Below are 24974 nucleotides of genomic sequence, written 5' to 3' on the forward strand. Positions count from 1 at the left end.
ATATCTCTTATGCTATATCCTAATTCCACTATCATAAGAGAAGTTGCCCAAGAGAGATGTTTCCTATGTGACAACTCAAATTGCAAATCATAAGATATTCGTGAGGCTTTTAACTTTTCAAAAATTTTCAAAATATTTTACATATGTGATTCCCATTAGATCCTGACAACCATCATGGAAGATGATCCTTTCTCCATTTTACAGACGTGGAAATTGAATGACACAGCCAGTAAATGCCACTAAAAAGTGAGGTTTTCAGCAGTATGACTACCGGGCTTATATCCCAAAGAGATCTTAAAGAAGGGAAAGGGACCTGTATGTGCAAAGATATTTGTGGCAGCCCTGTTTGTAGTGGCCAGAAACTGGAAACTGAGTGGATGCCCCTCAATTGGAGAATGGCTGAATAAGTTGTGGTATGGGAATCTTATGAAATATTATTGTTCTATAAGAAATGATCAGTAGGAGGATTTCAGAGAGGCCTGGAGAGACTTACATGAACTGATGTTAAGTGAAATGAGCAGAACCAGATCATTATATACTTCAACAACAATATTATAGGATGATCAATTATGAAGGACATGGCTCTCTTCAGCAATGAGATGAACCAAATCAATTCCATTTGTTCAATAATGAATAGAACCAGCTACACCCAATGAAAGAACTCTGGCATATGACTGTGAACCACTACATAGTATTTTCAATCGCTCTGTTTTTGTTCGCCTGCATTTTTTTTATTTCCTTCTCAGGTCAATTTTACCTTATTTCAAAGTCCGATTCTTCTTTTGCATCAAAATAACTGTATGGACGTGTATACATATATTGTATTTAACATATACTTTAACATATTAACATGTATTGGACTACTTGCCATCTGGGGGAGGGGTGGGGGGAAGGAGGGGAAAAGTTGGAATAGAAGGTTTTGCAAGGGTCAATGCTGAAAAATTACCCATGCATGTATCTTGTAAATAAAAAGCTATAATAAAAAGAAAAAATAGGGGGATTTCACAGAATCACAGAATCTGGAGTTAGAATTTCAGCCTTCTTCTAGCCCAACTGAAACATGGAAAGGAATCCCACTCCGACACACAGGAGGTCATACAATTTACTTGAAGACTTCCAAGAAGGAGAAACTACTACCCGTTAAAGTAGTTCATTCTTCTTTTGGACAATTTCCATGGAGAGCTATTTCATCCTCGGAGGTTTCTTTAGACTTTTGATTTTCTGGTCTATCTTCTGGGGTCTAATACTCCCAGGGCTGCTTTAGGTGAAACGTTCCATGCCCTTCACTGTTTCCAGTTTAAAAACCTTCTTAAACCAAGGGACCCTACTCCAAATAAGGTCTAACAAGGCAAAATTCATTAGGATTCCGTCTGCTTATTTCAGAAAGCTGTGCCCCTTTCAATATAGGCCAAGGTTGCTGGTCGCTATACCACAATGCAATCTCATACTGAGATTGAACTTCTTCAGAACAAATGTTGGCAAATCACCTTACACCTGCCATCTTACACCTGTGAAATTCATTTTTTGGGCCTACAGAGAAATCTTTACATTTATCTCTACTGTTTACATCTCATTATAGTTCAACATTCTGCCAATCATCTCCCATTTGAACCATATCTCCTGCCTCTAAGCCCAATTCTTTTCCTACTCTATCAAATATCCTCTCCATATCGAATTCAACTTGATCAGACTTATTTAACAGATCAAAAGATCCAGAGAACATCTTATTTCAAATTTATTTCAAAGTTTAGATCAAGTGATAATTTAAGAGTCCTGCAATGGTTATTCTCTATTCCCACCACGTTTCCCTGTTTTATGACTTTTTTGACTTCATCCCCACCATCACCCACTCCTCAGGCCATCATGCACATACCTCCCTACTGCCTACCAATGCATCCATGTCTCCATCTTTCAAACACCTGCCGCCCTCCACAACCCCAATTGATCCCTTCCTGCAAACTTACCATCCTCTAGTTCTCCTCATCAGAAACATTCAACTCTTTTCCTTGGCTGAACCTTTACTGAAATCATGCTGGCCAATCATGGAGATCCCCGAGCTCTCCTCAACATGTCTTCCCTTTGAGATTACCTGTATTTTTCCCTGTACATAACTTGAATGGGCACTGCTGTTTGCACATTGTCTGCCCATTGAAAGGTGGGCTATTTAAGGGCACGGAGGATCTTAAACTCTCTTCTGTATCTCCAGGGCTTATTATTGTAATGTGACTTCCTTGGCATTTAGTAAAGACTTAAAAAAGGCTTGTTATTCACTTCACTATAGTCTTATTTACTGGTCTAACAGCACTGGAATTCGTTATTCAGGAGAATACTGACACTGGGGCCCTCAAATTTAAGTTCTTTCAATTATATCTAACTCTTGGTGACCCCTATTTGGGATTTTCTTGGCAAAGATACTGAAATCATTTTCCAGCTTATTTCATATGAGGAAACCAAGGCAAACAGAGTGAAAAGACTTGCCCAGGGACACACAGCCAGCGTCTAAGGCTGGACTTGAACTACGTCTTCTCGGTTCTCCTGAGCTCCAAACCCCCACTGCACAATCTTGCTGCCTTCAGGCCCTCAGTATATGCACTTAGTAACTGAAAAGCTACCGCCACTTTTTAAAGCATTGCTATCATTTCACGACAAACTTTCTCAGAGTGCACAACACCTCAAAATGGGATATTTTAGGAGGAGTGCATCCTTTTCACTTCTGATGAGCACCAGCTAACAATTACAGAACCCTCAAGAGTAGTTATTACTTATGTTTCTACCCTATTTAACATACATTGGACTACTTGCCATCTAGGGGAGGGCGGGGGTAAGGGGTGGGGGGAGATTGGAATACAGGATTTGCAAGGGCTAATGTTAGACTTGTCCATGCATATGTTTGGAAAAATGAAAAGCTTAGTAGTTACTAGACGCCAAGTGTCAAACCCATTCATTCCAGGCCAGCTTTTCACTGTTGCAACTCTTTTATAGCCAAAGGCAAGTGAAACACAACCTTTAGGTGCGATTTGTGAACATGGTGGGAGGTATTTCAAAGCTCTGTGGGGATTATGAGATGCCCAGCTAGAAGGCGGCCCTCCCAGTCTTACATGAACTTCATAACCCAAGCCCTTCTTTGCAGGGTCCTGCTCAGTCTGAACCACAATGCTTTTGGATACAGACAAGTGGTCGTGCTAGGGTGCCTCATAGAGTTCTCAAAGGATGAAAACGCTGAGATTCTGCCCCAACAAAAGGCTTTGCATCTGCCATCCCAAGACAGCCCAAGGACTGCTGCAAGGTTGACTATCAAGGCCACTAGATGAAGGGGCTCGAGCTATAGCTCCCACAAAGTTCATCTTCATTTGGATCATCTCCCTAGCACACAAAGGCCTTAATGGGTAATGAATTCTGTCACTGAAGGTCTTCAAGCAAAGGCTGCAGGTTCTAACTCAGATTGTGCAAAGTCCTGGCAGCCTGGGCCAAAGGGTGCTTGAGAAGGACCTTCCATGAAGCTCCCAGAATCTGCAGCAGGGGAAGGCAGGCTGGCCAATCAGGCTAGAGCCAGGGTTGGACCTGGAATATTCAGTGTTCTCTGAAATGGCCTCTGGCCCAGTTCTGAGCAGCACTCCTTGGCAACCTAGTCTTGGAGACTTAATGGGACACCAAGAGATTCAATCCCTTTAGCCAGGATTCTTTCAGGGCTTCCTTATTTCAAGGTTAGCTCTCTAGCGGCGATGTCACTCTGCCTCCTGCAAGTGGCCAGTCTTTGGTAAGCAAGAGATCAAAGACTAAAAGCAGACATATTAAAACCCCTTTCTCCTTTATATCCCAGCCCCCCTCAAAAAAAAAAAAAAAAAGCAGGGCATGAAATGACTTACTGATAGAAAAACCCAGTTTTGTGAGAGCTTTAATGGCACAAAATGTTTATAACTACAGCTTATACACATATTGTAAACTGTATATAATGTTACAAAGTGCTAATAACTAAATCGATGAGGAATGCAGAATCACTTTGGCTCAGTTAATTCCAATCATTTCATCAAATGGTTCAATTTGCTGAAAGAATCTGAATGGTGCTCTTCAATTTTTCTTTTTTTCCCTCGTACAGTCAATGCTTGGCTACAGCAAGCTAACTTGCTCCATGTTGCCCTGTGCAAGTTTATGCATTTTTGCTCTTGATCCTATTTACAAATATTTAAGCCAGTTTTCATTAAACAGAAATGAAGCCTGTGTTTATTTCCAAAACTGTAAACAGGTATAAAGCTTTTAAAACATTTATCTTAACAAAACTTCAACTGTCGTAAGAGCCGAAACCCTTGTCAGATTACACATTGATCTGTTTGTGTTCGCTCACAGTTTGGGACACCAAGACTTCCACCCCAAACCTCTAGGAGGGTTACCACTAAATACTGCCTCGTATCATCTTATGATAACAAGCTCTAGGCATTTTTATTTTGGTAAGATTCCAAGAACAGTTGATTTCACAGCTACTTGAGAAATTATAGGACAGAGGTGGATTTATTTTCAATGGTCAAAAAGCTGTAAAGATAATCAAGTTTGAAACACACTACAGATCAAAACCAGTATTTAACTTATAAAAAGGGGACGCATTTATTTCTCTTAAAAAGATGTGCTCAGTTTTAAATCAAAATCTTTTTTCTTGCTCCCCCCGGCCCCGGAACTGTGCCAATTCTAATACAAAACAAGGTGCCATTAATTAGTCCTTATGAGTAAACTAGCCTTTTCCATTTATATCACTTTTAAACCATGTGTTCACTGTCATCTTAGTGAATAGCTTCACCAGATTTCTCAATCACCTTCAAAGGAAATCCAAGATATATACTTGAATATACTTGAAATAAATAGGTTACAGAAAGCAAATCAAGTGTTACCACGTTCAGATGGAGAAGAGAAATAACAAAGACATCTAAAAAGAATTAATTGTTGTTTTTATTTTGGCCCTGGCTCACACCCTACAACGTCTTCTCGAATTGTAGGAGAAAACAAATTTAAGCACAATCGAGGAGTTACTTCATACTTGCCATAGCCAGTTGTACTAATACAAACAAGTCAGTTAAGAACTGAATTCTGTGTATGGACTGTTGGTTCATGTCTGCCAGAACTCATCCACTTTATAAAACATGATGCAGAAAAAACAGTTTGATGAAATGTCTCTGCAAATTGGCCAAGCTGGTTATCTTAGTATTTTACTCACATCAACCTAATGCACTAATAAATGAGCAAATTGCTAGTTGTCAAATTAACAATGGTTCTCTAAATAGCCAATATTAAAATCTATATCATAAACAGTAATTATTTATATAACAAACATATAGTAGTATCCTTCAGTCATGCTACATGTTCTGAAATCCAATAAAAGCTACTTGAGGACACTGGAAATCCTGATGCTTCCTAACAATTTGGTACTAAAGCTTCACATTTTGAAGAAGGAAAGTGTCACTGAAGAAGAGGCCGTGTTCCCCAAACACAGAGTTCCATCACCTAGAAAGGGTGCCCCGGAGACAGCCTGCTCGAGGGTCCCTGGCGTTGCCCTGGGGAAGATTGTACGGTAAACAGTAACAAACGGGAGCTCTGGACCGCCACCAGAAGGAACATCGTTTCAGAACTTGGTCAACTGCTCCCCACCCCCCAGGACGCTGCACAGAGCGGCCCCCGTGCTCGGCAGAGCTCTGGAGGCCCAAGGGAGTCTTTAAAGAGCTCCAGAAGAAATGGAATTTCCAATAACAAGAAGCCTAGAAATGCACCAAACCAATTAGAATTCATCAAGCAGAACTTCTCTTTAGGGGAAAAAAGGGGAAAACAATCCTTTTTAAGGAAAGAGATGAAGAACGAAACAACTTCACACATAGCAGGAAAACTCCCCCCCACCCACCCAAAGTTCCCAGCATCGTCCCTCCCCTTCCTTGTCTGGTCTAGCCTGCGGCCCTGCCTGCCAAAAGGGCGGGCTCGGCGTTCTGACAACTCTCTGGTCCTCGTACTGCTTAGTCGCCATCATTTATCCGTGCGGCCGACCTCCTGCACATTTCCAACGTGCCAGTCAACACGAAAATGGCCCCTAAGTGGGTTTTAAATACATTTTTTTATTGCCACAGACTACTTTTTTTGTGTTTCTTTTTCTTGTTTTTGTTACAACTATAAATTGTGAGCTTACGAGAGCTCGTCTTTATCTTGAAAAATCAAGGTTCGATAAGACGCTTGCTAACCTGCTTTCTTTTTAGAAGAGTGATGGCCGTTGTCCTAAAGCAGTCAATACTTCTATGGGAATGCTGCAGCTCTAACTGAGGTGGGATGGAAAAGGAGGCAACAAACGGGGTCATGGGGGGAAAAAGATCACTTGCTGGTGGCCTCTGTTGAAAAGAAGACTTTGCCAATTTCTAGACACCGGTAAACTCTGTGAGGAAACTGAGGGTCTTACAGGCCAGGAAGAGAACGAGGTCATAGCAAGGCCTCCCAAGAGCTTGGATAAAATACTGAATCCCAAGAGGAGCTGGACCGTGGACATGTACAAAGAGGGTCGCGGACTGGGGCATGCTGAGAATGGTCTCGAGTTCCAATACACTAACGGGACGGGGAGAGCACTTCACGGGCGCGTCCGGGCTCCTCGCCCTCAGTAGGAGCTAGCGGATGGGGAACTCAGCCGCTTCCCGATATAGATGCTGAAAAGAAACACAGTATGTTACATTCCGCCTCTGAGGGCTGTGCACCCAAATGCCGTCTCACCGAGCTGGTCACAAAGATGGGCCTTCTCAGCCATAGGACTGACCCACCTGCCCAGGACCTAGGGAACATCTGTGACGACTGACCGCTCAACCAGCTCCTCAATCTGGGCTTTGCCACTTACTATGGGCCTCTGGGACCGAGTCCTTCGCTAGGCAGGAGGTGGGGTACAGGCAGAGAGGGGAGCCCAGGGCAGCGGAGGAGGCTCCCAGGCCCTGCCCCCCCCCACTACTGAGGGGGTACAACATGCCCCCTCCATTTTTAGCCAATCCAAGAATATTAAATGGGCAGTGCTCATGAGCTGCTGCTGTTCGGCTGTTTTCTTCACTCATGTCTGACTCTTCATGACCCCACTTGGGGTTTTCTTATATTAGAGGGGCTGGTCAGCTCAATTTGCAGATGAGGAAACTGAGGCAAACTGAGTGAAGTGACTCACCCCAGAACTAGTCAGTGTCTAAGGCTGAATTTGAACTCAGGTCTCCTGATCACATACCTAGCATTCAATCCACTTAGCCATCTCTAGCTAACCCAAGAGCACAGCAGGTGCTTAACAAATGTTGGTTAACTTGTTTCTGTGATTAACTGCTTTCTGAGCAATGAGCTGGACAGGATGTGGGGGCGGGGGGAAGAGAAGGACAGAGAAGGGACACAGGTGGGGCCCTGCAATTAAGTGCCCACTGGGCTTGACTGCGAGAAAAGAGGGACCAAGAAGCCCCTCATCTGCCCTCCTGTCCGTTCCACCCCCTCCCCCCACAGGCTCCCCTGCACCCTTCCCCTCCAGCTTGGCTGGAGCTGCTGCCTCACGGCTCTGGGCTTCTGCAGGCTGACTCCTCTAAGGGAGGAGCAGGCCAAAAGGCAGGGCCTGAGTACCTGGGGCAGCCTGAGATGCCGCCCGAGGCTGCGCCACCAGGATGGTCAGAGGCCAGGCCTTAGGGCCAGCTCTAGTGCCCCACCCTTCCGGGCAGCTCCTCAAAGGGAATAACTCATCTTTTAGCTTATGTACAGTATCAACATAAAACGGGACTTTTCCTACCACTTGGTGGCTTCTTACATCTTTCACAGATTCTTGCTGATTTTTCAGCCCAAGATGAAACTGATATTCTATTTATAAATAAAGGCAATTTTATGGGTCGAGTCTACTGACCCAACATGCCTAGAATATGGAGGGGCTGGACACGAACATCATGGGAAATCGGCAACGTCGATATTTCTCCTTCCAATGACTGCACACGACATGAAAGAAAGCCTGCGGCTTTCAGTGGCAGGCTCGAAGTCCACCAAGGGGCATTTCAAAGACAAGTGTGTATTCTGACATCCCTGGAAGGGGACACCTATACAAATTGCTGGATTTTCTAGACACCTTGATATCAGAGGTTTTCTAAATATCTGTTGACATCGAATTTGAAAATAGTCTAAGATAAAGATAAGTATTCAGTCCGAGTTGTTGACAATACTTCAGCTGTGGCTGATGCATATTGTAGCAACCTAAGCCTTCTAATAATAACTCCCTGGAAATTCCCTGAAATAAAATGCAAGACACCACAAGATTTTTGAAAACACATTCTCTCCATTACAATCAGTCAACATTTACTAAGCACCTACTGTGTGCCAGGCACTGTGGTAAGCACTAGAAAGGGATTAAATGAATAATGCAAACATCCAAATTTCCCATGGACTTACCCTAGTCCCAAAGCCAAAACGTGAGAGATGAAAAGCGATGGAATGAACACTTTAAGAAATTCTGCAGAGAAAATGCCCCCTTTCTTCATAACTCCACTTTTCCTCATACTTAAAGAAACGGAACGTTTAGGGTGCCGAAAATGGAATTCCCTGGAGAAAGAAATACAGAGGAAGAAATGGGTTAGGAAGCCTATAACTGAGAAAGCCCAACAGGAGAGAAGAAAAGAAGAGGAGAGCACCAGGAATGGTCAGGTCCAACTACAGAGAATGGAGGGAACCAGTGAGCCATTAAAGCCTCTCGACGAACTGCTGGGTCACTCACTTGGGGGGGATGTTCTCAGGCCGACTGGACCAGTCCGATACCCAGTCCACACTTTTCTGCAAAGCTTCCACTTCTTTTTCTCCTTCTGCAGCTTCTTCTTCAGACTGGGAAGGAGAATTTATATTTTAATACAAGAAAAACAAAATAACACCACCTCGAATACAAGAGCAGCTAGCTTCAGGGACAGAAAGCAAAAAGACTACAGGTTATTTTAGTGTTATTACCATTAAGGACAATCCAAAATAATCCACTGCATAGATGCTGATGAATCTATGGCTCCTTTTTTCCTTTTCTACACAAGTCAGGCCTGATAAATATTTAACATCTTCCTAAAACTTCAAGTCAGTTTCATTGACTTAAGTAGTTTTAGAAAGTAAAGCTGGCCAAAATAAACAGCACAGGAAGTCAAAAATCAGCAGTAAAAGTTAAGAGATGGTATTTTTAGACTATCACTGCTCAAACTGGTTTAAACAGTTATTTGAAACTACCCTAAAAACTAATTTGGCTCAACCAAAAGTTATTTGGAAGATTTAATTTTCCTTCTGATTTTATTCCTCATCTATCTTATTAAGCAGGACTGTAGAGAAACGTCTTCTGTTCTTTAAAATCACCATCAAGCCAAAAGCAAGAAGATGGGAATTTCCAAAGGAGGTCCTGGAGAGGCTTCTAAGAAATCTGATGTTCTAGATTCAAAAGTAACCCAGCTTTTCCTTCAGGTTTTCAAAGAGAGTTGATTTGAATCAGGTTCCAAGTAAGACTCTCAGTGCTCAGTGCAATGGGAAACTGGCACATCTAAACCAGAATTTAGAACTAAAAAAGATTTCCAAGATCTGGTCTTGTGTCTTCACTGAACTTGGACTTGGAGGAGGGCTGGCTGGTCCAGAGGATTGCTGGTAATAAGAAGTGACTCAGGAATTTGTAATTAGAAGCCTGACTGCCTGATTCCAACACATAACCCCATTCACGATGTCGCTCTTCTTTCTGCAAAAGTGCATTTAAAAAGTTGTTTAAAAATCTCATTAATATGAAAACATCTTCAATTGGGATCATGCAACCAGTTTTGTTCTACATTTAAAAATAAGCTTTTTAAACCAGTGCTCTGAACTTGGGTTCCATAATGTTATTTTTTAAAACGTTGATAACTGTTTTCTAATATACTCAGTTCCCTTAATAATTCTATATATTCTATCTACATTCTGAGAATGGCTTCAGATGGCCACAAGGTAGGAGACAAAGGCAGAGGACTTACAATCCATCCAAGTTATGAAGACCTGTTCTGGACCGCTCTACTTTAGGGCTCTTGAAATAAGGTTATGATCTGTACTTTAACACCAAAGTGGCTCACAGCCTGAAGTTCACCTAGTCCAAGTCAGGCCTTGAAAAGTCATGTCTGCTCCTCTCCATTTCCAAAGGGGAACACACATAGGCACAAAGCTCTCCTTTTCTTTAATTACGAGATACTGGATTTAAACCATTCAACAGAAACCCTGAGATGATTTGGGTTCTGCAGTCTGCATCACTCGGTTTTTATTTTTATTCAACTTGCCAACTGGCACTGAAGAAGTACCCTGAAGTTCTGGTATTCCAGAATGGAAGGGCCGTCTCAGCAACTCATGAGCTTACATACAAAACAGAATTTCTTTAGATGGAAGACCCAGAGCTGGTAAGCCCGCTGTAGGGGTGGGTGTGTAAAACAGAAGGGCGGCTACATTACTAAAATGGATCACAACCTTATTTCAAGAGCCCTGAAACACAGGCTTAGAACTAGGCCTTCTTAATTTGTGTGGATTGATTATGGGCCCCACCTCCATGGCCATCTGAAGCCTCTGTCAGCCTGTTCTAATACATTCAATACACAGCCCTAGGAGGGCATCTATACTAGCCCCGAGATTCTTTTCTAAGATCAAAATGGACACCTTGAAATTGGCCATTCTTCGAGCTGGAGCTCTTCCTCTTCCCACTGCCAGACATCAGTCCCTGTTCTGGACCTTTTTGGGACAGAAGAGCCCTTGAAAATCTTTCTGTGACTTTGACAAGCCCTGGACAAACATGTCTCTGAGGAGCAAGTGCTGTCCTCAGTGCGGATCCCTGGGATAGAGATGGCAGCCTAAGAATCAGGGCCTGAAGTTCCGGAATGTGGATCCAGCAGAAGTCTCCTGCTGCACAGATGAGGGTCCCCCAGCTGTCAGGACGCTTATTAGAACTCCGTGTCCACATCCGGGGTTCTCTCCAGGAAACGTCTGCATCTCTCCTTCTGCTTGGTTCCCCCGTCACTAGGGGCTCGGTGTGCTCCCTTTCTCGTCTTGGTGGGCCAACTTGTTGAAGGAAACTGGGCGGGCTTGCTGGCCTTCTCCCCACACTCACAGAATTCCACAGGATTGCTCAAGCATCATTATTCCTTACAGCAACAAAGCTGCCCTTCCCCCCAAAGCTTAGGCTTGTGCAAGTTCAGTGATCCTCAGCTGGCTGGGGCCCCGTGACAGCCTTTCTGTGGCTGGAGACCTTCCAGCCTTGCCCTTTTGGGGCGCTCAGTGAACAGTAGCCCAGCAATCTGCCCACATTTCACTTGTCACTTAGGTGGACATATTGTATGCAACCACAACTAAGAAGAATCTCCTTTCCTCATTAAAAACCAAAACACAGAGTTCACTTAGCTTCACGCTGCTCCTGAGCCAAGGCTGTCATTCCCAGTCTCCTACCAAATCGTGGATACCCGAGAAAGGTTTCTCTCACCGCCATCCGGCACTAGGACCTCTTCCTGATGGGCTCCAGGCAACCTGGGGCAGGAATCTGAAGGAAAGGCCTGACGGATCTCACTTTTCAGGGAACGGCAGAAAAAGGAGAGGCAGTCTGAGGGAGCTCATCTTACTTTCCATCAGCTCACACCGTGAGGAACCAAACTGACACAAGCCGAAGCAGAAGGATGAAGACAGCATGCCGGCCCAGCTGCAGGCTCCCCCAGGAACCTTCTCTCTCATATAACTCTTCTGGGGACAGAGAGGGGAGGTGGCTTCTGACTGCAATTCCGAGGGAGGATCTGTTCCTCCAAAGATGACCAGCAGCCTCTACACAATGTGGTCTCGAGGGATGTCCAGGGCACCGTGAGGACACAAAGCATCGTGCCCCACATCTGAGTCGAACCTTCCCAATATTGGGCCAGCTCTAACCACTGGACCACTCTCAGGAGATAATAGTAATTTGCCCTTCTCTCCTTGGACCATCATTGTGATAAACAGTAGATAGGAGAACTTTCAGTCTTTATACACAGTCTTTATACAAATGAACATTCCCAAGCTCAAAAATCAGAAACCAAATGACTCATTTATTTCAACAAAACTTTTACCTTTTTATATATTAAGCAAAATGTTTTGTGTTGTGTTTTGTTTCTGAAAAAGGAGTTACATTTTGCTAGACATCTCCCTTGGAATGAGAAAAGGTACCTGAGAGCTATGGTCCCTGCTGGTGTGCATGTCCACATCAAACATTATCTGACCATCTTCTTGTGGGGAAGGGCTGAGGGGGAAAAAGGGTGCACCATTAGTTTTCATTCTGCTGGAAAGAAACTGAATGACCCAAAGCTACAGCCTATGTCCTTGCAAAAAAAAAACTTCAGTAAGGAATCAAGGAACATCCCCCCAATCCCTCCACACTCCCCCCATGTCACAATGTTGACAGGAAGCTGAAGAAAAGGGGGATAAAACACAATTAGTTGGTGAGAACCATTTCTTTATAAAAATAACTGAGAGGAAATAAAATTTCATCTAAAGCACCAAGTCCTTTCAGATTTTTTTCCCAAAAAAGCAGTTTCCCTTCAATAAAAGAATGTGGCCTTCATTCTGTTTTTTTTTCTTTTTTAGATATAGTACATAGTACATAAAATCCCAGGGAAATGCCCATTCCAAGCTGAGATTGTAGAAGCTCCAACCCCTCGCCCTTGACCATGCTCTGGCCCTGCTGCTTTACTCAGCAGGAATGAATGAATCCAATGGAATCCAGTGCCTCTCTCCAAGGATGATTGAGTCAATTTTAACTCCCAATTTCTAAAGAAAGCAAATATGACCCTAAGATTTGGAACTGCCTCTGGATGAACATAATTAAGGCATAATTCTGTGACCGCATTAAGATAGCTATTCCATCCACTGACACTAATCTCAACCTCACAGTGACTTAACAATAACAACTGTTTACACAGCACTTAAAGCTTGCAAAGGACTTTGGATACGTTACCCAAAAAAGCCTCTACAATAACCTGGAGAAGTAGGTAGATACTAGAGGGACTGCTCTCTCTTTTCTATAAAGAGGCTATAAAGAGGCCCCAAATTCACAACTCCATGTCTCCATCCACAACAAAGGCTCCAGGCTCCCAGGTCTCAGTAGGTTTGGCCACAAGCTCATGAGTCTGAGACCAAGCGGCTCATGGGCCTCCCAAAGCCTCACTGGGCTGCCCTTGGCCCAAGAAGCAGACACTTCATTGCCAGGAATAGCCTAGAATGCCAGAGCTTGTGTGCTGGATATCTCTGTGAAAACACAAGCTCATCAGGACATCCCTGGACCTCGCCTGCCTCACAACTGACTGGATGACCAGCTCCCAACTGAAGCTGATGACAAGCTGGTCACCGAGGAAGTGCTGGCAATCCGTGCAGGAGGTAACTGGCTCCCGCACACCATCGGAGCAGGAGCTTCTAACTCCTGCTGTTCTGAGATCCAGGTTTGGAGAGGACTACACACTGCCAAGACCTTGGACCCTCGGCCACCCGGGAGGTTCCGGCCCCCATCAGCCCCATCTGACGAGGAGGAAGCCCCATCCCGAGCTCAGCGCTTCCTTATCCCAGAAGCCTATGGCTTTACAGCCCAGCAACAGCAGATGTAAAAGAAAGTAAAGGCAGCTCAGGAAGTCATCATCAGACCAATTCAAAATGAAAATGAGGGAGGTTTTCCTATCAGTGCTTCATTAAACACTAACTCTAGAAATACTGATCAGCTACTTCAGGCCAGTCCTTTGGGATCTGACTTGCTAGGTGATAAGGTGATCCCAGGAACTCAATCATTCCCAGGCTCTTCTAAAATGCTGAGAGTCCAGGAGAGTCCAGTCCTCGGGGAGGAGCTGCAGAAGGGACTCAGCTCTACTTTACATTTACTACATCTCTGCCTTGGGGAAGGGACCATGGGAGGTGCCTGGAAAAGAGACTAAAGGTGCCCCAGGATGGCTGCCCTCCCGAGGGGACATTCCCATGGCCGGCTGCTGGTCACAGGGCTAGCTAGAGCGTGCTCCTTGGGGGAGGACCCTGATCTCTGGCATCAGGGACGGCTTCCTGGTGGGGAGCCTTGTGCTGTACCTCCAAGGAAGCGAAGGACTTTTAAGAGGTTTTAGGGAAAGAATGAAGGAGTCAGGGAAGATGGAAAACCAAATTCAGGAAGCAGCCATAGGCCAAGATAGCAGCAGGCATGAAGGGCTCGACATGCCGAGCAAAGCCATTTGGATAAATCAAGAGCCAATGTCGCTTCTGACACAGGAGAGCACGAGGGGCAAACCAACGCTCTCCATGTTCTTGTGGCAGCCAAGTAAGATGAAGTGGAGGCTGAACCCAGGCACTCCCCCACAGAGAGGAGGAGGGGGCTGGCTGTGGAAAGAGAGAGAAGAAAGCAAGGCCCTGGAGGCCCACCTGACAGCACCTGAAGAATGGCTGGACCTAGGATGGGGTGGGTCAGGGGGGATCCCTGCTCACAGATGACCTTGAGCGACCAGAGGATCAGGAGACTTACAGAAGGGGACAGGGCCCCCTCAAGTGTAGGGGGATGGGAGGTACACGTAGGGGCTGTCCTTCATCATGACACTATTAGAACTAAGTCATAGGTGATATTTATATCCTACATAGTAAATCAAAGGAAAGCTCTACAGCAGAATACTCTAGACCAGAAATAAAGGGTTAAATTTCTTTCTTTACTCAGCGAGAGCAACTGGTGAAAAACAACAACAGGTCCTCTGCTCCTGGGGTTCCCGAGTCACAGAATTCTGTGCACAATAAAAGTCTTATCTAGTGGCTGAGCAAAAATCCCATTTTAGATAATTCCTTATTTAAACATCATTCTGGAGCCACAGCTGATATTAAAGCCAATTTGGATAAACAATGAACTGCTGGAGGCAGAGGCAGGAAGAGGTCACTCACTGTTTACAGAGTTTGCTTTAAGAAATACAAAACAAAAATTAGCTGCTGACTCTTCAGACAGAACCAGAAACTTCTTCCTGTAAGACCCAAGAACATGTCTACACAAAACTATCTCCTGCCTCCTTCAGTGATCCTGGTAGCCCCAAAACATCTCTTTGGCTCAGGACCAAACAAGAATTTCAATGAACTATGAATCAGCCAAGACTTAAAAACCAGCCAGCATCCTCCTAAAAAAGGAAAAGGTGCTAAGCCAGAGGGGACCAAAGCAGTGCCCCCCCAGCCCAACACCCAGATGGCCGGAATGGCTGCTCGGGTTTCACTCAGCCTGTCAGTCTCTCCCCCACACTCAGGACCAGAAAGAAGGGCCTCTCCAGTGTAGAGCTGCCTGGCATGGAAGCCAGCTTTTGGATCAACAACTTCATACTTGCCAGGAGTTAAATCCATAAAATGCTTTGGTCTACCCTTCATTTTGTAACAAATGGCAAAAATAAAAGTCTCTTTTTACCTGTCGCAATGAGAACTGCCTCTGGAGCTACTCTGTCCTGATTCATGCTGGGCATCCAAAAGAATCTTCTCCATGTCTCCATTGTGAATGGAGGATGAGGAGGGAACATGCTCCAGACCCCCATTTTTCCCATTTCCATTCCCATCGTTGCCATTTCCGTTGCCGTTCATCTGGAGCTCCACCCAGGAACCTGTTGAGCAAGCCAGATAACTTCAGTTATAACCACAGTGAGACAAACATTTGCCATGCGCAGCAAACAGATGTGAATATGCTGAATCCTGATAACAATCCTGGCCACCCCAAAACAAACACAAAAACACTAAAGAAAAAGTGGAGAAAAGCAGACATTCATTACCCTACATATTGATTGCTATAGTAATTCATATAATCACTCAGCTCAGAGGAAATTAGGACTAAAAAACTTATTTTGAGAAATTATCTTCATTGTTTAAATAGAAAGGGAGATCAGACTGTGTACCTTCTTTTCTGGTTTATAATATCAACTCTTAAATATCCTAGTTACCCTATAATTTGTAGTGGGCCTCAGCTGTTAACTCTGCACATCCAAAACATAAACCATGCCATTAGCAAAGCTCTTCAATCAAAACAGATAACTACCAAATTTCTCAAATGTTCATCAATGTTACCAATCACTTCCAAATTCACTTTAGAACAAAAATTCTTAATATAGCCCAAAGTACTTAAACTCAACTACTCAAACACAACAAGCCTAAATTTGTTGAGCCTGAGGCTTCGCAAAATATAGTAGCTTCCAAAATAAAAGAGAACCAGTTTTGGAGAGAAGGAAATGAGGCTGAAGAGGTCAAGTGGCTTCCCAAGAAGAAATGGGACTAAAACCTAGTCCTTCAGATCCAGTCCAGTGGCTCTCTCCTCTAAACAGCCTCCCCAGGTAGCCCAGAAACAGGTCTAGATCACCCCCAAACTCGCTTCTCTCTCCTCCCCCCTCGCCTTCCATACACAAACCTACCTTGTAATCCGCTCTTATTTCTCCTGTCCCATAGGCTCTCCCTTTTTTCTTGGTTTTCTAGGGCTGTTTTGTACACAAACTCAGCATCTGCTCTGGCCTAACCCATCCTATTAAAAGGGAGAAGCTGTAGAGCTGGAGGGGGTGGAGCCAATAGGGAGATGGGGAGGGACTGTGCTAATGAAAATATCTGGTCATCCCAGGTTTCTGAACCCAGGGAACTTCTAACCTTCGTCACCTTTCACACACAGGTAAATTTGAAAGTTTTTAGACTTAATCAGGGATAGTTTTAATGAAGTGGATTCCCCCTTCATCAGGGTACTAAGGTAGATATCTATATTTTCCTACTCCTGTGTCCTCTGTACCAAGGCAGGGAGGCACTGGTCAGATTCTGTTCTCTACAGAAACCTCAGGTCACAGCAATACTAACAGTTACTAATTCTGTATCACAAAGAAACCAGAGAAAAAGAAAACGACCTACATGCATGAAATATTTAGAACAGATTTTGTGGTAGCAAAGAATTGGACGTTGAGGGGATGTCCACCAATTGGGGAATGGCTGAAAAAGCAATAGCATATGATTACCATGGAACACTACTGTGCCACAAGAAATGATGAGCAGGCTACTTTCAGAAAAACCTGGGAAAACTTACACAAACTGACACAAAGTGAAGTGAGCAGGATCAGGACTTCGTACACAGTGACAGCTACATCGTACAATGATTACCTTAGTTATTCTCAACAATACAAAGGACTCATGATGAAAAATGCTATCTCCCCCCCAGAGAAAAAACTAAGTGTCTGAATGCAGACGGAAACCTACTTTTTAAACTTTAATATTCTTGAGTGTTTTGTTTTTGTTTGTTTGGTTTTTTTTTGGGGGGGGCAGTGTTTTTGTTTCTGCAATATGGCTAAGATGGTAATGTCTTGCATGACTGGACATGTATAAAATTACATTAAATTGCTTGTCTTCTCAAGGCAGGGGAAAGGACAAAAGGAGAGAATTTTGGAACTCAGTATTTTTTAAATGAATGTTAATTTTTTTGGTTTATATGTAATTGAGAAACAAATAAAATAAAAATTAAATGTTTCAAAAAAGGAACAGCAGGTCAAGGGTGGAACCATTGCCCCTTGACAAGTACCACATTTGTTCAGAACAGTAGGTCTGGGAGATAAGTAAGCCATCATCATCAAGCAAACTAGTAGACACTGCTTCCCATGAGTACCACACTCAGTGAAAGGAGTTTTTCAATAATAGAGCTTTTTAAACATTACACCTTAGTGGCAATAACCTTGTGAGGTATTATTTAAAAAAAAAAAAAAAAAAAGCAAGGATTTGCATTCCCATTATACATATGAGGACAACAAAGTTCTCAGGATCACAAAAGGAAGCTACCTGCCTGTCAGTTTCATGTATATGGACTCCAAGTCCAAAGCTTGTTCTATGAATCTAGAACAGAATCCTTCATGGTTTCTTCCATGAAGAAACTGTCCATGATTGCCCAATTTCTACTCTAGCATGATGTCACTTGAAATTCCTCAGTCACTGGTATTATGGATCTGTATCTGCAAGAATCTTTCCAGAAGATGACATAAGCTCCCAGCAGGAAGTGACTGTGTGTGCTTTCTTTCTCAGCACCCCTACCAAAGTGCATTATACTTCTGAGTAAAAACAAATTGGGAAAACAAAGATCCTAACACAAGGTTCTCTTAATCACAAGTCTGGGCCAGATGAAGCAAGCCTTTGGGGGAAGGACTGTCACTTGACTAGAAAAAGATTCTGGGAATAATACTGGGAAGGGCACTAATTCCAGAGGCACAATTCATGATTTCCTTATTTCTGACGTTTCCAGGAAAGTTGCATACATACATATGAGGTGTCCGATCACAACAAGGAGAAAGAATGAGCCCCGGGAAAACAAATAAACAAGCACCAGTTCAGTTTTTCAAGGCTATGATGTCTTTCTAAGTCTACACAAGACGACATCCTCTCTGTAGGTCCCAGTTTCTTCATGGAAGAAATGAGAGATGAGACTCAGATTCAGAGTTCAAAATATTGAACCTCTTAATTTTATACAAGGAGAAACCCAAAATGTAAAATTAAATAACTTTCCTGAAGTTGTACATATACTAAATGGAAAATCAAGGCATCCGCTTGAAGGTTCTTTCTCTTTCAGGTCTCTTTTGTCCAAATATCCATGCCATGCCAGTGGCTCATCTCACTGAGTTTTTGGTCTCATAATTTGTCTACGTGGGCAAAGACAGAAACAGCAATAAGAGAAGCAGTAATGTTTGTCCTTCAGTGGAACTGTGCTTACAAATGTAATGATAGATGCGATATTCCTAACAGTTATTAGGTCTCAAAGTACTTTTAGGGAATTTCAAATTAACAGCTTGAAAAACAAACAAAGAGAAAAGCTAATACATGCAGTGATTTTTTAAAAATCCTTGGGCAGTTACTAAGATTTTATTCTGAGGCTAATGCTATTTGATTTTATTTCTTAAAAACCAAACTTCAAGGTATACCCATCAACAGGAATGGTTTAATTTCACACATTCTCTTATACTAGAAAAGTGAAATTTGCCTTTAACAGGAGATACATCTTATCCCATCCACCCAAGGTCTTTCTTAATAACAACCTCTGAATTTTTAAATACTCTAAATAGACAAGGAAAAAAAACCCCTCAATTCCACCTCGAGAAATAAGGCAAAAAAAAAAAAAAAAAAAAAATCTATGTACATGTCTAAATACAGAGACAATGAAACATAAGAGGGAAAAACTTTAAAAAGCAAACTTTATGCAATGAATGACTTTACTAGAATATTTTTAGGACTTTAAACAAATTAAAAATATGATTCGATTATCAAATGCTACTTTTTAAAAATCAGTTTTTTATGTATGTAATAGAAAATGGTATTGCTTTTTCAGCAGTAACAACTTTTTCCAGTCTAAGCCTCTGGGAGTGGCTGAGTTGGCATCTCAGCAGGCAAGCTACGTTCAGAACTGCACGTTTTCAGTTTCTGTTGAATACCACAGACATGTCCAGCTAATGACATTCACAATTATGACTACATGCACTATTAGGCGCTTCTGTGTCTCCTTCACAGTTAAGAGTAACCAACTCTTACATTTTTGGGGGGGGGAGGGGGTGTATTTCAGAGCAGGGAAGGAGACAAGATTGAAGAGACATTTTTTTCCCTTCTCCAACCCTTTTAAAGATCTTACACAGTGATCTGTCCAGGTAGACAAGGATCTTTTTACTCCAGTTTGTTATTTCTTTTCTTTAACCAAGCGTGCTCCCTAATTCTTCCAGGTAGAACTTATTTTAGCACTATATATGGTCCAGGAGCACCAGTGAGGGGCTGCATCTGAAGGCTTCCTTTGAAAAATACTTAGGTTCTGGATAAAATTGGGTCAGAATAATAATAGATCATATCTCCATAGCATATCACTTTTACAAAACTCCCACACAATAACCCTATCATAGGGAGCCAAATTATTATCCCCATTTCACATATGAAGAAACAGATGGCAGGCAGTTGTGATTTACCTCTTATCACAGACTAAGGATTGGGTACCAATATTTAAATCGGGTCTTGCTTCCATTCTAACCCGTGCTTTTTCACTATCATATAGCTTCCTCCTAAATGAGATCTCACTGACGCCAAATTTCAGGAAATGCGTCAGGAAATGCCGTCCCCAAAATGAACCTTGATGTTTCTGCAAATGCACATGTATTATCTGCTTGATGCTGACCCAGCTATAAATGAAAAAAATTCCTTTTAGTCAAAGTATATTAGGAACCCCAGTTAATTTGGGTTTTGTAACATGTGATTGCCTCCATTAAGGTCCTTGGATTCGCTAGTTCATTTAATAGCAATAGTAGGTCCTAGCAAGCTGGAAGAACTTTGAGTCTAGGAAAGAATTCTAAACGTTTTATCTATTGTCTGAAGCTTGTAGGTCTCAGCTGCTCAATTTTTGTGTCCAGAACTACTCACGAACTTCCTACGCCAGCACTGAGAAGGCGTGTTCCTGCAACATGACAACAACCCACATCAAAAATAAATGAACAAATAAAAAAATGAATTTCCAAGTCCGGGATAATTGCTATTATCTACATACAACTTTAAAATTTGAAAGGCAAGCCACAAATAACAGCTCAGTCAAGTGGCTGCTATCTTCATTTGCAGTACATGTCAATGACTTTTCAATGGTCTCAAAGTTAAAGGCAGAATTTGAACTCTCAAATCTAATTTGGTTTAGGATTTCTTTAGTGCCTCAAGTAGAATGAACACAAAGTCATACAGCTCAGCAATGCAATTAAATATTTCACTTTATCTATCTACAAATAAGAAAATTGCACCTGGAGGATTGTTTTAAAAGTCTAGTTGAAATATGTAAGAGATGTTTTTGAGAAAAATATTTTAACTTGTTTGCTGAGTTCAGGATAAAAATGGGGGGAAGTCAAAATCAATTAATACTAAGATTCTTTTTTCTTCTTTAGAACCAAAATAAGCATTTTGTTTCTACATTAAGCAATGGTCTGATAAAATACATCCTTGAGTGCCACCTAATCTTGTTTCCTCCACTTTCGTAAAGCTCTCTAGCTGGAAACTGCTCCTGACCATCACTATTGAGACCACAGACCAACAAGAGAAGATGCTTTGGAAAGTACTAAAAAGGTTTTTATCATCACCAGTGAGTTCAGTCTCAGCATCAACCTTAGATTAACTTCAGGGCAAGAAGCACCAGATTCCCAGATTTCACTGCCTTTAAGGAAGGCTCTGCTGCCAGTTCCTAGGGAAACACCTTCCAGGAAGGCAAGAAGACCGGGTGAAGAAGTCCCTCCTTCCAAGTGGCTCTGTCACCTGGTAGAGGTTTCTTAACTCATATGCTTTTTGGAAGACTAAATTACTGGACTAAGAATTAATATTATTTGGGGAAAACAATTTAGACATTTGTTTTCTTCAGTTCAGGGCTGTGTAATGAGCTAATCCCATGAGAAGCAAGAGGGCAATTAAAAACATTATCTAGCTGGCTTTTCAATAACTTAAAAGTTCCTCTCCTCTATTTCTTACACCATGACATTCTCACTACGAAATTTCCCACAGCAGCCTTCCCATTATCTCATTCTTGGTTTTCCTTCCAGCACAGGCAGGAAGACCAGAATGAACACAGTTGTTTGTGATTGGCCAGTGACAGCACTTCTTGAGACTGGCATAAAGGCCAACATTCGCTGCAGTCTAGCCCCATTTTCTCTGTCCTGTGGTCAAAGGGATATGAAAATCGTTTTTGATGGAACGTACTGATCACTTTTTTAAAGTGATCATAAAATTATTTTGTCATAAAGGATGAAACTGAACAAAAACCTCTTTAAGAGAAAATTTTAGTATCGTCTTCATTCACATTGTCAGGTCGCCAAATTCAAGAATGGTAGTGGTAACAAATTTCTCTGATCCCAGAGAAAACAGAGGTGCAAGATGAAATCCTCCATGTTTTATCAGAGGTGTTCATTTTCTTCATTTCTGATCAAATTTTTCTTTGCTATTAGTGAGGTTAGGATATCAGGAAATGTGTATCTAACGTGGAAAAAGGGTAAAGGCATAAAAGTCAGTAAACATTTTTACCTTTATTCAGGGATTTGTCATATCAGACACTGTGTGACCACAGTTGGGGTTTTCTTTGGTGAAGATACTGGACTGGTCTGTCATTTCCTTCTCCAGTTCATTTTACAGATGAGGAAACTGAGGCAAACAGGATGAAGAGACTTGCCCAGGATCACATAGCTAAGAAGTATCTAAAGCTAGATTTGAACTCAGGTCCTCCCAGCTCCAAGCCCAAATTCTATCCACTGCTAACTCTCTATTCTAATTCTGGTGTGTGGGGACAGGATTTGGAGAAATTATTTCAATGGAGGAAGAACTGTGCTATAAACAAAAAAGAATTTATAGAGATTTTAATTCATCTACAACAGTGTAAATTTCCCTAAATTTACAATCCAGGAATCCAGCTTTAAATGTAAAATGAGTTCTTCAAGGGGAAAAAAAAGAAAAGAAAGAAACACAAATATTCTAAATTGTTCTGGCCTTGGAGAAACCTGCATTCAAAGTTTGCTTCTGAGCATAAGTTGTGTAACCATGAAGAAACCTCTCACCCTGTCTGCTAACTACAATTTCCTCAATTGGAAAAAGGGGTTAACAGTGTTTTTAAATAGATGAAATACATTTCACAAGATTACAAAGGAAAGCAATTACACTGAAGCAGTTATCAATGGGAGAGATATGAAGAAGAAAATATCTTTAGATTAATAACATTCTATTCTGATCTCCAAGCCTCCTGAAGAGTGCTATTAAGCAGCATAAAGGATTTTCAGATGTCCATTCAAGGATCCTTCTCCAAAGCAAGGCTTCTTTTCTACAAGGGACTCATTTTTGCCCGGGCCATTTCCTCTATAACATGGGTATAAAGCAAACATTTGCAGGTAACAGTTTCCTGACCCCCACGTTCAGTTAAAAGATCTCACACAGGGCGGAGACCCAGAGTTTAAGAAGCTGGGATCTGAAAGACTTTATGAGCCAGATGTTTTGAAAGTTCTCTGACCTCTGAGCACAGTCCGTGTCCAGTTGGGAAAACCCCATCACTTGAGGATATAAGCCCGACCCCAATGACCCACCCAGAGAGGGGAGGTTGAGCAATCCCGGACCAGGGAAGCTGGGGCTCCGGCAGCAGCTCAGCTGGGAAGCCGTCCGCAAATCGCTGCCCAGCCACAGGTGGGAAAGCTTCCTGCAGGTCACTGTGCTTGGGAAGGGGGGGAGGGGATCACTGCCTTTGGAGAGGGGGGTCACAGCTTTTAGGGAGAGGCGGCCGCTGTCGTGCCGGGGAGCCCCTGCCCGGGCAGCGGAGTAATGGGCACTCTTGGGGAGCTCCTGGGAGGAGCCTGTGCGCGGCAGGGGCTGGCAGGGAGTTGGGAGTGGACCCGGGCCGGGCCGGTCCAGGACCCCCTGTCGGCTACATGGGCTCTAAGTCCGACTTTGCGCTCGGGAAGGTGCTCGGCCCGCTGCACTGTGGGTCAGGAACGCCAGGGGAGCACGGGGGCCCCGATCAAGCAGCACGGCAACCCCCGAGCTCGCCAGCCAGCGCGCCCCCAGGGCAAAAAGAGGGGAGGGGTCCGAGCGGGGCCCTCTTTCTCCGAGCGTCCCCATTCGGCCCCGCCAAAGGCCCAGACCCGTCTCTTAAGGCTACACGAGAGGGCTCGGGCTCGGGCCCGGGGACGTGCCCTCGCGTCCCCACCTGGGAAGCCCCGGCCGCCGCCTGCCTCAGTTTCCCCCTCCGCCGGCGGTCGCTGCCCCCATGCAGTCCTTCCCGCACCCCGGGCCAGCTCTTTCCTTCCAGCCCCCCGACAAGCAGCGGTCCCTCAGGGCCCACTCGCCGCTGCTCTCCCCCTCCTCATCCCCGCCCCCCCCCCAGCCTTAGCTTCTTCCTCCGTGGGCTGCCCCGGCCAAAGCCCGCCCTCCGCCGACTCGGATTGGAACGGGCCCGGCCGAGTGGCCAACCACGGGCCGCTGCGCCTGTCGCTCACGCGCGCGCCCCCGCCCCGACGCCAGGAGCCCCCCGAGTCCCAGACCGGACCCTCGGACGGGAACGAGGCTGAGGGCGGGAGGATGAGAGGCGGGGCCAGGGAAGACAGGCCACCGTGCCTATCAATCAGGCTGAGGACTCCAAGAGCCGGCCAATAGGTGTCCCCGGACCGCCCCCGGGCAGAAGCGGCGGCGGCGGCGGCGGCCGAAGCCAGGTTCCTCCTCCCATCCCCCCGACACTCACTGTTGAGGCCCGCGGGCGGGGCCAGCGGCTGCTCGCCCTCGTTATTGTTGTTGTTGTTGGGCAGCGGCGGCGGCTGCTCTACCAACGGAGACGACATAGTCGGGAGGCTCGAATAGCAGCGGCGGCGGCGGCGGAGGAGGAGAACTAGACTCTGGAAGCGGCGACGGCAGCTCAGGCTCCGTCTCTGGCTCTCGGGCGGCAACACAACAAGCCCAGGCCCCCGCCCCCTCGGCTGCGCATGCGCACCCCTCACCCCCGGGCCGTGACGTCAGGGCCCGCCCCACACACGTGACCACAACACAGCCTGCCGGCCATGTGATGGGAGCCGGACAGCACGGAGTCGCCAGTCTCAGGCCTCGGGGGCGGAGCCGGGAAGGGGGCGCCTGGCCGGTCCTTGCCTTTCCCCTCCGGCTCGGTCTGCGCCACGCCCCTCCTCCCTCCGCTCCTTAGGGCTTTCCTATTGGGCCCCAACCGCCCACGGCCCACCCTCGACGCCTCTCTAGCCTGTGGCCCTTCGCCTGGGCCGCCCTCAGCCCTTCCGAGGGCTCGTCTCCTCCCCGTCCCCGCCCCGCTTCCCCCCGACCCCCTCCCACACCGCGCTTTGGGCCAGGCGCGGCCCCCCGGGACCCGCTGGGGTGCTCCCGGCCGCTTACTCCTCCAGCTCCTCCTGCAGAGGGGGAAACTGAGGCAGCAAGTAACGCGTCCCGGGCCAGCGAGGTCCGAGACCGGAGCGGAACCCGAACGTGCAGTTCCCAGCGCGCTCAAC

General features: G+C 44.6%; 1 protein-coding gene across 2 annotated transcripts; it reads right to left on the reverse strand.

The window, feature by feature from the left end:
- Nucleotides 1–3878: 3878 nt before the first annotated feature.
- On the reverse strand, nucleotides 3879–24448 carry BNIP3L (BCL2 interacting protein 3 like). Of its 2 annotated transcripts, none has more exons than XM_031949640.1 (6): nucleotides 24209–24448; nucleotides 15401–15590; nucleotides 12169–12241; nucleotides 8729–8832; nucleotides 8407–8556; nucleotides 3879–6665 (listed from the first exon to the last, which is right to left on the reverse strand). In XM_031949640.1, the coding sequence occupies exons 1-6, from the start codon at nucleotides 24303–24305 to the stop codon at nucleotides 6617–6619; spliced, it is 663 nt and encodes a 220-aa protein (XP_031805500.1). In that variant the 5' UTR covers nucleotides 24306–24448; the 3' UTR covers nucleotides 3879–6616. The 2 variants fall into 2 exon arrangements, with proteins under 2 accessions (XP_031805500.1, XP_031805501.1); XM_031949641.1 differs by lacking the exon at nucleotides 24209–24448 and adding an exon at nucleotides 16389–16532.
- Between the last annotated feature and the right edge of the window lie 526 nt (nucleotides 24449–24974).

The sequence above is a fragment of the Sarcophilus harrisii genome, chromosome 2, assembly GCF_902635505.1.
Source record: "Sarcophilus harrisii chromosome 2, mSarHar1.11, whole genome shotgun sequence".
NCBI lineage: Eukaryota > Metazoa > Chordata > Mammalia > Dasyuromorphia > Dasyuridae > Sarcophilus > Sarcophilus harrisii.